The 13,198-nt window shown below is 36.6% G+C and overlaps 1 protein-coding gene across 1 annotated transcript; it reads right to left on the bottom strand.

The window, feature by feature from the left end:
* Positions 1-9,667: 9,667 nt before the first annotated feature.
* Positions 9,668-12,474, bottom strand: LOC120184442 (phosphatidylserine decarboxylase proenzyme 3-like). The gene is made up of 8 exons (XM_039188913.1): positions 12,186-12,474; positions 12,024-12,103; positions 11,725-11,749; positions 11,128-11,187; positions 10,956-11,024; positions 10,785-10,877; positions 10,657-10,707; positions 9,668-9,823 (listed from the first exon to the last, which is right to left on the bottom strand). The coding sequence occupies exons 1-8, from the start codon at positions 12,396-12,398 to the stop codon at positions 9,734-9,736; spliced, it is 681 nt and encodes a 226-aa protein (XP_039044844.1). The 5' UTR covers positions 12,399-12,474; the 3' UTR covers positions 9,668-9,733.
* Positions 12,475-13,198: the final 724 nt, after the last annotated feature.

Raw genomic sequence — 13,198 nt, 5'->3', positions numbered from 1 at the left:
CAACCTATACCAGCCTTTGCTAGAGCATCGGCATCCACATTAGCTGTCCTTGCAATCCATCTAACAACCCCCCGACGGTTTTAAGACACTCAACAATATCTCTAACAATGAAACATAAACAGCTGGACATGGGACAACCTTATTGATCCAGTCTACTGCAACTCTGCTATCACTCTCTATGATCAACCTATCTTGAACTCTCCCTAGGACAGAGGTAAAGAAAGAGATACCCCTTTGGATAGCTTAAGTTCCTTCAATGTTGGAGGTCCAGAACCATCCGGTTCCTGAAAAGAACCAAGGATTGCACCAGAATGATCCCTCATAAGACCACCCAGACCTGATTTTCCCAATCACAACTAATTGCGCATCCATTCAACTGATGAAACCCGTAGGGGGAGGTAACCAGGGGTTATGGAAGACTTCAAGAAATTGTAGGACGAGTAAGAATCCCCTATAGAAGGATCAGAGATTAAGGAGTCCTTAGGATAGAAACATCCTTATTCTTTGCTAAATACCAAGAGGCCAGCCTAACTCTTGTTAAGAAGAATAATTCAGTCTGATCGAGCTTCCCCCCTTCAAAAACTATGTAATTCCTGAATTCCAGATTGTCCAAATAAGCCCCTGGAATGAAAGTCCAAATTACCGAATTAGATTTCAACTCATCCCAAGCAAGAAGAAATTTTTTGCTTCTGCAGAAAACACAGAACTAAATCTCCAAAATTAGAAATTTATTCCACAAAGACCACGCAACCGAAACAGGAGAAGAATAGATGCGAAGAAGATTCTTCAACCATTTTACAAAGAGGACATAAGCCATCCTCAATACCTTGAACTCTCTTAAACCAATTCGGATTTAACTGCAATTTTTTGAAGCATAATTTGCCAAACTAATGTTTCAACTCTAGGGGGAACCAATCCTCTCCAAACAATCTTGTTCCAGAATTAGTCTTCTGAAATTGAAGCACAACTCTTAATACAAGAACCGACTGTATAAACCCCATCCCCACTGCCTTTCCAAATCAATCCATCGCTAGAATCAATAGATATAGAGAAAGAAGAAATGATGCTCACCAAATGCACCATTGTTCAAGCTCCCAATCGTTTAAATTTCTTCGAACTTTAACATCCCATATCCAACCCGAAGAAATAATTCCCCGAACTCACAAGTTTACCGAATTATTAGTTGACAGTGAAAACAGTCTAGAAAATAGAATCTGAAGTGGAAAATCAGCAGCCCAACTATCTTGCCAAAATCGAACATGCTTACCATTTCCGACATAAAACTTGCACAAACTACGAAACTTACAACCAAATGAGTCTTGTTTGAAATGGTTATTAACCACTGCTCTCCACAAGGAGGATTGAGGAATCTTGCTGTCAAACAACAGTCTAGAAGAGTCAATATTGTATTTGCTACAAATAAAATTCCTCCAAACAGAATTTCTCTCATTTGCAAACCTCCAAGACCATTTCCCTAGCAATGCTCTGTTCATAAAAATCAGATTCCGAACTCCCAAGCCTCCCTCAGTCTTGATTTGCAGACATCATCCCATTTAAACCCAGTGTATCTTCTTAATACCATTGCCCCCTCCCCATAAGAAATTAGACATAATAGAATTGAGAGTCTTGAGGATAGAAGCTGGAATCTTAAAAATAGACAAAAAATACGTAGGTAGTGAGGACAGAACGGATTTGATCAAACCAGTCTCCCTGCTAAAGAAAGAGTAGCAGCCTCCAACCTGCTAATTTAGAGTGAAAATTTCTGTACCACTGGTTCCCAGATAACAGAGGAATCCTAATTGCACCTAGAGGGAGGCCTAGATAATTAGATGGAAAGTTTCCCACCAAACAACCGATAGAATCTGCCCAAGTTTTAACCTCCTGTTGGGATATATTAATCCCGAAGAGTCTGCTTTTCTTCAGGTTAGTTGCAGCCCTGACATAACCTCGAATACTCTAAGCACCCTCTTCACATTCATAATTTGAGTCTTCGAAGCTCCACAGAAAATAATTAAGTCATCCGCAAACTGCAAGTGTGAAAGATTAAAAGACCCCTCCTCCTTTCCAACTGTCAAACCAGCAAATAAACCCTCCGAAACAGCTCTTCGAATTAAAAGATTCAATAATTCCCCCACTAGGTTAAAAAGTAAAGGCGAGAGTGAACATCCCTGTCTAAGACCCTTGGCCATTGGAAACTCCTCGGATGGAACCCCATTAACTAACACTGAGATTGAAGCTGTAGAAACACATATCCTAATCCAACTTATCCATGTGAAACCAAAACCCATTTTTTCCATCACTTTGAACAAGATAGGCCAGTCAACCGTATCATATGCCTTTTTGAAATCCACTTTAAACACACAACCCTTTAGCCCTTTCTTCCTCCATAATCATACCCTCGTTAGCAATGAGTGAGCAGTCCAAAATTTGTCTACCGGGAATAAGCGAATTGAGTCGGGCTTATAAGATCTTCTATACAACTTCTAAGCCTCCTTGAAAGACACTTGGATAATATCTTATACACTCCTCCTACTAGGCTTATAGGTCTATAATCATCAAGACTTCCAATGTTAGATTCCTTAGGAATAAGGGTAATAAAAGTATGGTTAATACCATGTTCCCATTCTTTCCCTACAAAAAATCTGTGAAAAAACTGCATAATATTCCCCTTAAGAACAGACCAAAACCTTTTAAAAAAACCCAAATTCAATCCGTCGGGCCCCGGAGCTTTATTACTATCACAAGACTTTAGAGTTTCCCAAACCTCCTCCTCGGAAAACTCCTTCTCTAAAAGCATATTCTGTTCAAAAGAAATTCTGGGGAAAACCAAACCAATATCTTCAACTTCTAAAGTAGACCGATCATTATAAATTTTGAAAAAATGATCTTTGACCTTGGCTTTAATAACAGTTGGATCGTGAGTAGTAATCCCATCAACAATTAAAGCATTCAGAGCATTTCGTTTCCTCCTAACTGAAGCACAAGTATGAAAGAATCTTGTGTTTCGGTCCCCATCATTAAGCCACTTCTTCCTAGAATTTTGAAGCCAAATCTGCTCCTCAATTCTGTGAAGTCTCCATAACTCTGCTCTACAAACACTAAGCTCTTTAGCAATCCCCTGAACAGAGCGTTATTCAGCTGCTGGGCGTCTTCCTCAAGCTTCTGAATTTTCTTTTCCAAATCTGATATTGCTACTCCCGGAAATTGATTCTTCTTCCCTGACCATTTCTTGATGGCAGCTTTAGAGTTCTTCAAATACTTAAGATCCCACCTTTTCTCCCAGTCTTCTTACAATCTGTGATAGAATGTCTGACCATATCCTCAAAGCCGTCTTCCTCCATCAGATAATTAAAGAGTCTAAACGGTCTTTTCCCCCAATCAATATCTTCATCTTTCAATAAAATAGCATTGTGATCTGAAAGGGATTTAGGAATAAGAGACTGAGAAATCTCAGGAAAAGTAGCTAAAAATTGACCATCCACCAAAAATCTGTCCAATCTAACAAAAGTTGGATCATCTTGGTTATTACACCAAGTGAACCTTCCCCCATTCAAAGGCAGATTAATCAAACCTAAAGACTGAATAAACTGAGAGAAAATCCTCATAGAGAACCTATTCTGTGCTTTACCCACCTTCTCATCTTCACACAAATAAACATTAAAATCTCCTCCAACACAAACCGGCAGGTTCTGTCCAGAGATGAACACACTGAGTTCTTCAAAAAAACTCTCTTTTTCTTCCTCCACTGAAGGGCCATAAACATTAATGAGAACACTTCTGAATTGATGCAGCCTGAATTTCCCTACAACAGCAATGAATCTTCTGTTAATGCAGTGATTTTCCATCTCAAACACATTGTCATCCCAACAACATAATAAGCCCCCTGAAGAACCAATAGCTGGAGATTCAATAACACTCTGAAGATTATTCAGTCCATTCCTTCTCAGAAAAGACCTTTGAACCTTCTCTACTTTAGTTTCTTGTAACCAAAGAAAAGAAGGATATGAGGTAGAGACCAATCTCTGGACTGCTTTATGTTTTTCTCTTTTCCCTAAGCCCCTAACATTCCATGAAATTATTGCTAATTGTCTTCATTAAAATTTCTTGAGAACCTGACTTCCCCACTATGGCAACTCAACTGGCCAAATTCAAGCCCTGTTCTATTTTAATTATTTTGTCCAGAAAAGCTTCCTTCCCCTTAGTAAAAGAGACCCCCAAAATCTGACTCACTTGCCATGTGGCTACTGCTTCATCTAAAAGCTCTGAAAATTCTGTAGAAGAGGCTGTAGAAATATCGACATGTTCTAGAGCTTCTCTTACCAATGATCTTCTTGCCCTTCTTTTGCAAAATCCTGATTTGGAATTAATCAAATGACTGTCCGTCACACAACCCTCTGGCTCTCCATCGAGACTACTAATCCCAGCTTTCTCTACTAAATTTGTCTCCTCTCTGCCTGGAGAATTAAGCTCTGCTGCTGTAGAAATCTTTTGATTTGGCGTGCAGACCTGATCACAAACTTTGTTTTGAACTGGAACAACCTCTGTACCATTAGTTTCCTTATGAATCTCCCCATGCCATTGTTTTCTCTCCCTCCTTCTATAAACTTTGCTGTAACTGGCCATTCTCCTTCTCTGTAGAGGCTCACTTTTTGTGGATAGCGAGCTTCTACGCACCATCGCTTTATTTCTTAACTGGCTCTTCAAACAATTCGAGTTAGGAACTATCAGCGAAAAATTAGGATCAGGAACCTCAATATCTACACTGGCGTACGAAGCTGAAATGCAACTGGTCCCTTTATTCTTGTTTTTAACACTGCTAGCCTCTATAATTCCCCTGTTTTAACCAGTTTACCAAACTTGTTAATGTATATCCTGGCCCAGAAGGAAAAAACTTTGAAGCCTCCGATCCAGTCAGCTCATTGTCAACAGATAGGGCCTCCGGCCCATTAGCCGAAATATTTGAATTTCTGATGCCCAAACCTGCAAACTCACCTACTATGGTATTCCCACCATTCTGAACACCTGACAACCCTCTTTTAATGCCTTTCCATGTTTAGAAAGTCTTGGAAAGTGCATTTCTCCATCAACTGTGCTGTGCCGAAAGAGACACCATCATCATTCCACAAGTCAACCTTCTGTCTGAACATCTCTGTGATTTGACTGAACTTTCCTCATATTCTGACTTCTCCCTGACTACCTTCCTCAGACCCCAACTCGCCATACTGTTTCCCATCTGCACCGATCACCGGAAAAAATTTGAAAAAAGGATTTGCAACTTCCCAGCCCTCTCCAACTTTGATCTTAATCCGATACGATCTGCCATAGGATCCAAAATTAGTGAATTCTGGAACATCGAAAGGACTTGCAACTCGCAAAAGAATCCTCACTGACGAGAGATCCTCCCTGTTCTTCGTGGACTCGTGGATTTCTACCATACTTCCCCATCTTCCAGCAGCTCGTTCCAAGAAGGATTCATCCCAACATAGCAGAGGAACCCCACTTAACTCAAGCTGACAATAAGCCATTGGAACACCTTCTTCATTCAGTAAAGGTGCTAATCTATCAAAACATAAGTTTATTACATCTCTCTTCTTTGTCCATGCCTCCATCATTTCTTCGAGAGATTTGAAAATGATAACACAGGAATTACGGGCATAACCCCAACCAACAATCTGAACTTCGTAACCATTAGTAATGAAGAACTCCTGAACTGACTTAATATCTAAAGAGAGCTTAAAAATCCCCGTTAAGGATCTTTTGACCCAGTTCCGATTCTCAGAGGGAATATGCATTTCCATAACATTCTTCAGTGCTTTCTCCCTTTGATTCCCAACAGAATGTGTCTCCCTATGCCCCAAAGTATTGTTCCTCATATCCTCAGTCAGTAAAGCCTCTTTGTACGATCTGTCATCCCTAACACTCCTACTGGAAAAATCAGCCTCTTTCAACTTTGAAGGACCTGCTGTAATCGAAACTGGACCCAACTGAACTGGACTATTCTTGGCCACATTCCTTGGACGAACTTCATTGTATTTTGCAACACCAACTGAAATCCTTCTCCCATCTATCAGTGAATCATTCAACATATCAATTGCTCTCCTCAAACCAGATTCCCTCTCAAACTGAACAAAAGCGAAAGTGGAAAATCTATATTTTGGGTTTTTAGTTTCTTTCGGGATGAAAACTCTCTCCACAGTTTCCACATTTCAAGTCTTTTTTTTATCTCCCATTAAAGGTCTTTGACTGTTCAACCTTTGTTTATATTTGCCATCAATTTAGAACCAAGCTTAATCCTAAATTCATTATACAAATTTTTCTAGGGCTGGCTATTCTTCAACTAAGAATGGCTACAAATGTTACTCTCCACTTACCTAAAAGATGTATATTTCAATGGATGTTACCTTCTCTAAACATAAACCTTATTTCTCTAAGTATAAAATTCAGGGAGAGAATTCAAATGAATTTCATCTTTAGGACAGCCTCCAATATATTCAGTCCACATGCATTCCTTTCTACCCCAAAGAATTTAAGATTACCCGACAGATTCAATATCTTCACCAAAAATAAAAACCTTGCCTTCTCAAGTCAGAACTCCACTAAAAACTCAAACACCATCCAAAATTCAACTTGAAATCAAGAACTTCATGTCTATACAAGGAGGGAGCATCCTAATGAGAATCTAGAAGATGTTACAACTCAAAACATGTCAGAAACTGGAATTGGCTCCTTCTACCTTAAAAATTGACACAGCTACGGAACCTTCACATTGTGAAACTACTGATCCTTTTATTGACAATTTTTAACTGCCTATTGCTCAGAGAAAAGGAGTTAGAAAGTGCACAAGTCATCTTATTTAAAGGTATATTGACTATAAGGAACTAATGTTATCGTTTAAAGCATTTACTATGTCACTCAACAAAATTCATATTCCAAAGACAATACTAGAAGAAATGAAAAGCTCAGAATGGAAGAGAGCTATTAAAGAAAATCAAGGCTCTAGAAAACCATGAAACATGGGTCTTTACTGAACTACCTCCAAGAAAGTGAACATTCAGCTACAAATGGATATTACAATCAAATATAATTTCATGGAAGTGTTGAAAGATTCAAGGTTGGTGGAAAAAGGATTTACTCGGGGGTTGTTTGTTTGGCTCTGAATGGAACCATTCAGCGCTGAATGTTGAACCGTTCAGCATTCAGACTGCTTGTTTCTCACCTCTGAATGATTCAGTGCTGACTGATTCAGAAAAACAATGTTGAATGATTCAGAGCACAGAAGTACATTCTGAATGATTCAGAGCCATTACCAAACAACATGTCACATTCAGAGCTAATTCACACAAAGACTCTGAATCATCTAGCATTTGAATCATTCAGCGCTTAATCATTCTAAAGTAAACAAACAATCCCTCAATCTTATGGAATTGATTACTAAAAGACTTTTGCACAAGTTACTAAGTTAAACACTGTTAGAATATTGTTGTCATTGGTAGTAAATGAAATTGGCCCCTCTTCAATTAGACATCAAAAGTGCTTTCCTAATGGAAATCTTGCAGATGTCTACATGGACATTCCTCAGGCTTCGAAAATTTCTCTAAAGACCACAGGGTATGCAAATTGAAGAAGTCACCGTATGGCTTGAAACAATCACCTAGATAATTGTTTGATAGATTTACCGAGGAAATGGTCAAATATGGACACAATCAATGCCAATCTGATTACACCTTGTTTTTGAAGATTTCTCCAGAAAAGAAGAAGACTATACTCATAGGCTATGTGGGTGGATGATATAATCATAACAGGTGATGACACTAAAGAAATCAACAAATTGAATGATCTACTTGTTTATGAGTTTAAAACTAAAGACATCGGCTCAATTAAATATCTTCTCGGAATGGAGATTGTAAGATAAAAAACTACAAGTGTGGTCTCTCAAAGAAAATACGTATTGGATTTACTTACTGAAATGGGCATGCTTAGATGCAAACCAATCGAGACACCTACGGATCCTAACTTGAAATTAAGAAAAGATGAAATGGGGATACCAGTGAACAAAGATGAATACCAAGGATGGTTGGAAAATTAAACTATTTATCCCTCACCAAACCATATATTACCTTTTTAGTGGACATAGACCCTAGAGAAAAGAACCTTGAAGTAGTTAATAGAATCTTGAGATACGTCAAAGTGACTCCTAGTCATGGTTTAATTTTCAGAAAGAGTGAGAACCATAAGGTAGAAATTTTCACTGATGCAAGCTAGGTTGGAGAATTGACTGATAGAAGATCTACAAGTGGTTATTGCTTTTTTTGTTAGGGGAAATTTGGTTACATGGGTAGCAAGAAACAATCAGTAATTTCAAGTAGGGCCGAAGCTTAATTTCGAGCACTTGCACTAGGAATTTGCGAAGGAATGTGGGTAAAAAGATTATTGAAAAAGTTAAAGTTGGGCTTCAATGCACAAAATGATAGTCAATCCACCATGAGCATTGCCAAGAACCATGTTCATCATAACATAACCAAACATATGGAGATTGACAAACGCTTCATTTCAGAGGTCAATAATGGTTATGTTGAACTAAACTATGTTCCTACTCAAATGCAACTTTTTATGTCCTCGCCAAAGCTCTTTCGAGAGTTAACTTGGATGAACTGATATCCAAGTTGGGATTTTACAATATATACTCTCCAACTTGAGGGGCGTGTAGATTATAGCCGTATAAAATCCTAATGAGTTTGGAATTAGTGTCCTAATGAGTCAGTAATTAAGTTTTATTTATTATTAACTTGTACTCTATATTTATCTAAGTATAAGATTAGATAGAATGTTGACTAGATAAGTTAACTCCTAATGTGGCTCTAAGTTAGTATCTTAGAGTACGATTGTATTTCTTTTGTAATTTGCCTATTTTAATAGGCCTTACCCTGTGTATTCAAGAGCAAGAAAAATTAGAGACCAAACTTCTTTGTTTTAGAAATTCCTTCCTTTATTTCCTAGTTTCTACATTCAGCTTAACTAAGACATCATGCAGTTTGGTAGCAGCAATACTGCAGTACTTTTCAAGAAGAGAGTTGCAGATTTGAGAGCTTCATGACAAACTGCTTTGTTTGACAAATGAAAAGCGAAAACGGTTATTTATTCTGAAGTGGTGAGATTTTTTTGTTGAAGTTGATTTTCCAATCCAGGGAAAATGAAGAAGGAACTTTTAATTATTTTATTATTTCAGTTTTACTTATCAAGTATTAGATATATCATGGACAGCAAGTGTTATTACTTATTAGTTATCTTTAGGATTTAAATATTCAGGGTTAGTAATTATATATTAAGTATTTGATAGATTATTTTATTATTTTACTTATAGTTGCAAGAAAGCTTAGAAATTTTACTTTTAAGGAAAACCTATATAATAAAGTTGTAGTCTTTACATCCAAAATAATTATTCTTATTATTTTATGTGGATTAATGGGGGAAAACTAGAGGTTTGTATAACCATGCATTTTCTAAAGTTCCATCTTCTTTCTTGTTCTTTTGATCAGGCCCTAACTCTATCGATTCACTACTATTCCCCCCTTTAAACCACATGAAAAATGAAAATGGAAGTAGGAGCAGATAAGAAATTTGAAACAATGAGAGCAGACAAATTTATTGAAGAGCAAATTGTAAATTGTATCATATGGATTTAGGAAGGGAAAGTTTCATAGAGAACAATCAGATGCAAATAAACCACATCAGCTCAAACCTTGCTAGCTGCCACTTTATTGCCAAAAGCATTAATTAACTCAGAGAACTCCGAGAATGAAAGCTTTCCATCTTCATCATAGTCCTGAATACATAATCATATAATGACAGCTTTAATACATGAACTAGAAAGTTGCATGAAAAGTCCACAAGATCATGTCATAAGAACAAGATGACAATCTATCGCCAAAAGCATTAATTAATTCAGAAAACACAAAGAATGAAAGCTTTCGATCTTCATCATAGTCCAGAATACATAATCACATATAACAACAGGGTTTTAATATATGAACTAGAAAGTTGAATGAAAAGTCCAAGATCTTTTCATAAGAACTAAAGCAATATCTCCAAAATTTTTAAATCATAGACACGATAGGAAAACAAACCATTCTCATTAGAGTTCAGAGTTATGTTAGAACTTCAGAGCAAACTGACATGCAACCTTCAGAATTTTGTTTTATTGTTTTAAAAGAAATGTCTAGCGACAGTTTTACCAGTTGACCTTTGCAAAGACAATGACTTATATGCTTACCATGATTAGAACAAGCAGTAGATTTACAGGAAATGGAAAAAAGAGAAAACAAGAAAAAACTAAAGTTAAGGCTGTTAAAAGTGCCACACTTGAATAAAGTCCTATGATTAGTGGCACTTCCTTTTTCCCATTTTCACCCTAAGCTACTGATCTTGCAAACAAAATAGATCTAAAAATGAAAACCTAAGCAAATGTATAGCATAACTTACGCACAACTAAGTACACTACATCACATTCATGTTTGTTCCTAACATATACTTTCTCAGACACACAATTCAATAAATAAGAGAAAAAAGTCAATGACTACATCAAGACCTAATTTTCCCCGGCAAAATGTATAAGCAAATAAAATGTGGGACTAAAACAGATCATTAAATACAACTTACCACAATCGATAAGATTCGTCTTGCAAACTTTTTCTCTGTTTCAATTGGATCCTGACAGTTTTTCCAACTAAATGTTAGAAATCATATTTCCAATAAACTTACAGAATTATTTGTTACATACTGCACACCTCAACATTGCAGGAAATGCAAACACTGCCAACAACCATGTTTGATAATCCAGGATCAATCAGGTTGAATGTACCGAAGTCAGAATCTGAATCCTGAAATAAGAGTCTTATGAATGAAGTTATCCTGAATAGCATATACAATAATGATGTTCAATGGGAAAGACTACTCACCTGCGTTAGATAGTCAAGTAGATTGATCTCACAGTACCCTATGAGATTACTTTTTGACAATCTGTTCATCTGCACCAAATGGGCATAATGAGAAATTAAGCACAAGATATGAAAAATGAAAATGAAGCTCAGTAAAAATAAATGAAATCCTCTTTCAGCTTTTTGCACACACCTCAAATACTGAGATTCTGGCAAGACGAGGTCCATTTTTCTCCAAAAGAAGTTTCCTTTCCTGTCAAGAGATGATGTTAACTGAAACAAGCATCGAGTACAAAACTGGGAACATCAATTTCATGTTACAACATTTATAAAATGGATTAGCAGCTTTGAGCAGAAAATATAAACTGAAGGCCAAACATTTTCATTTTAATAAAATGAAGAACCAATCTAGCACCCTTTTAAGTGATTAAATTTAGCAAATTAGTAATAAAAAGAAAAGGAAAAACGATTATCAAATAGTGAATATCTGTAGTTCATTCCACTAAAATCTGCATAATTGATAGATCAAATAGCTGGATTTGCCTCTCTTTTTTTCATTTTCAAAATGCTGAGTATCCATCAGTAGAGATTCAGTTCCTTGCTGACAACTACCACGACATATAACCGGTATAAAATCTTCCACATGCTCACTCTCATGCAACTCAAACCGAGTATAATATTTCACATTGCACCAAAAATTTAACAAATTGGCACTAAATCAATAGACTATTCAAATCAAATAAGTTTGCTAGTAGTTCAAAATCAAAAGCCTATAGTTCGGAGTACTCACACAATTCCAGATAGGCTTGTCTGTTCTGCATCATCAGAAAAAAAGAAATATAAATTTTAACACGGATAAAACTTGAAATAAAAGTCAAAGCCCTAAAAATGTAAGAACGTTTATAATCAAAGCTATCTGCAGCAGACTGAAAGGAAACTAGTTTCGTCAAAAAGTAATCCAAAATTAAAAAACATAAGCACTACATTAATGACTAACAGCAAATTGGACCAAAACACCAAGTAAGAATTTAAAGTAAAAAAAATAACTATTTTTGAGCAGGAAATAAGAATGATTTTACTATGCTTAACTCATTAGAAACATTTGTTCTAAACGTTTGCTCCCCAAACGAAATACATGCCTGCCACTTGTCCTTAAACTTCATCTCCGCCTATGATCAAAGAGAAAGAGAGAATTAAATTGAAGAAACTAGCAATAACGAGTAAAGTAAGGAGACGGTGAATCAAGAATACGTTAATAAGAGTAAGATGAGCAATGCCAGCGAAATCCTCAGCAGCCAGGAGTTTGTTCTGAGAATATGAAGAACCGCGTCTACGGCGGAGACGAAGGCGGTGACGATGCAATCTCTCCTTCAAACGAGAGATGTGAGAGGGCGAGGATTTAGCGTCCGCATCATCATCGGAAGAAGAGCCGCTGCCGCCGTCCTTTGAGCTCCCGTGTCCCATACTCTCTCAACTCTATCAGCTCTTTTTCTTCCTTTTCCTTTCCTCCGAGGTTCTTTTTGAGGAGAATTATCGGATCGGATCGGATCGGATCGGACCGTTGAATATTCAGTGTCCACAGAAAGTTGAGAAGTCAGATATTCGTAGTTGATGCCTTACCCAGTGGAAAGCACTATTAAACGAAACTTCGTCGTTTAACAGTGTTAGTGGATTTGGCGATTACTTTAAATCAGGTACCTACTTGTCTTTTTCTTGAATCGGGCATTGGTACAACAGCACGCGTAAGTCAAACAGTCTCTTTTCGCCTAAAATATAGGGTAAAATATATAAATGATCCTTCGTTGATTTATTCAATTATTAAAAATTATAAAATGATCTTTTAATTTATGTAATATTGTTTTTTTAGTCTTTTAACTATTAAAAGTTATAAAATAGTCACTTGTTTATTCATACTGTAATACCCTAAATATCAGGTCAGTGACTTTATTGAAAAGATTTAAAATTTGAGGATTAAATTGAATAAATGATAAAGGATAAGAAATGATTTAGAAATAGTGTTTAAGACCAATTAGTAACAATGGAAGAATAAAGAGGACATTTTAGTCATTTAAGGGGAAATGAATTTAAAATCAAATTTTAAATTAGAGATTTAAGAAGGGGAAAAAGGGCAAAGTGAAAGCTAAAATAGTTATCTCTTTTTCTTTCGTCAAAGGTAAGGTAAGGTTCATTTATGATAAGGAAGCGGTGGCGGGTTAATGAACATTGCTCTTGTTGAAGAATCAAACCTAGAAAGCTCTAGACTC

This window comes from Hibiscus syriacus, unplaced genomic scaffold (genome assembly GCF_006381635.1).
Source record: "Hibiscus syriacus cultivar Baekdansim isolate YM2019G1 unplaced genomic scaffold, ASM638163v2 tig00112910_pilon, whole genome shotgun sequence".
NCBI classification, from domain to species: Eukaryota; Viridiplantae; Streptophyta; class Magnoliopsida; order Malvales; family Malvaceae; genus Hibiscus; species Hibiscus syriacus.
This window is presented reverse-complemented; position numbering and strand designations above follow the sequence as displayed.

Bases quoted from the DNA above. Each gene is read 5' to 3' on its own strand.
- LOC120184442 (XM_039188913.1), bottom strand. From the start codon at position 12,398: ATGGGACACGGGAGCTCAAAGGACGGCGGCAGCGGCTCTTCTTCCGAT. The intron at 11,025-11,127 runs GTGTGTGCAAAA...CATTTGGTGCAG, and splicing joins CCAGAATCTCAGTATTTGAG to ATGAACAGATTGTCAAAAAG. The intron at 10,878-10,955 runs GTGAGTAGTCTT...CTCTTATTTCAG, and splicing joins TACTTGACTATCTAACGCAG to GATTCAGATTCTGACTTCGG.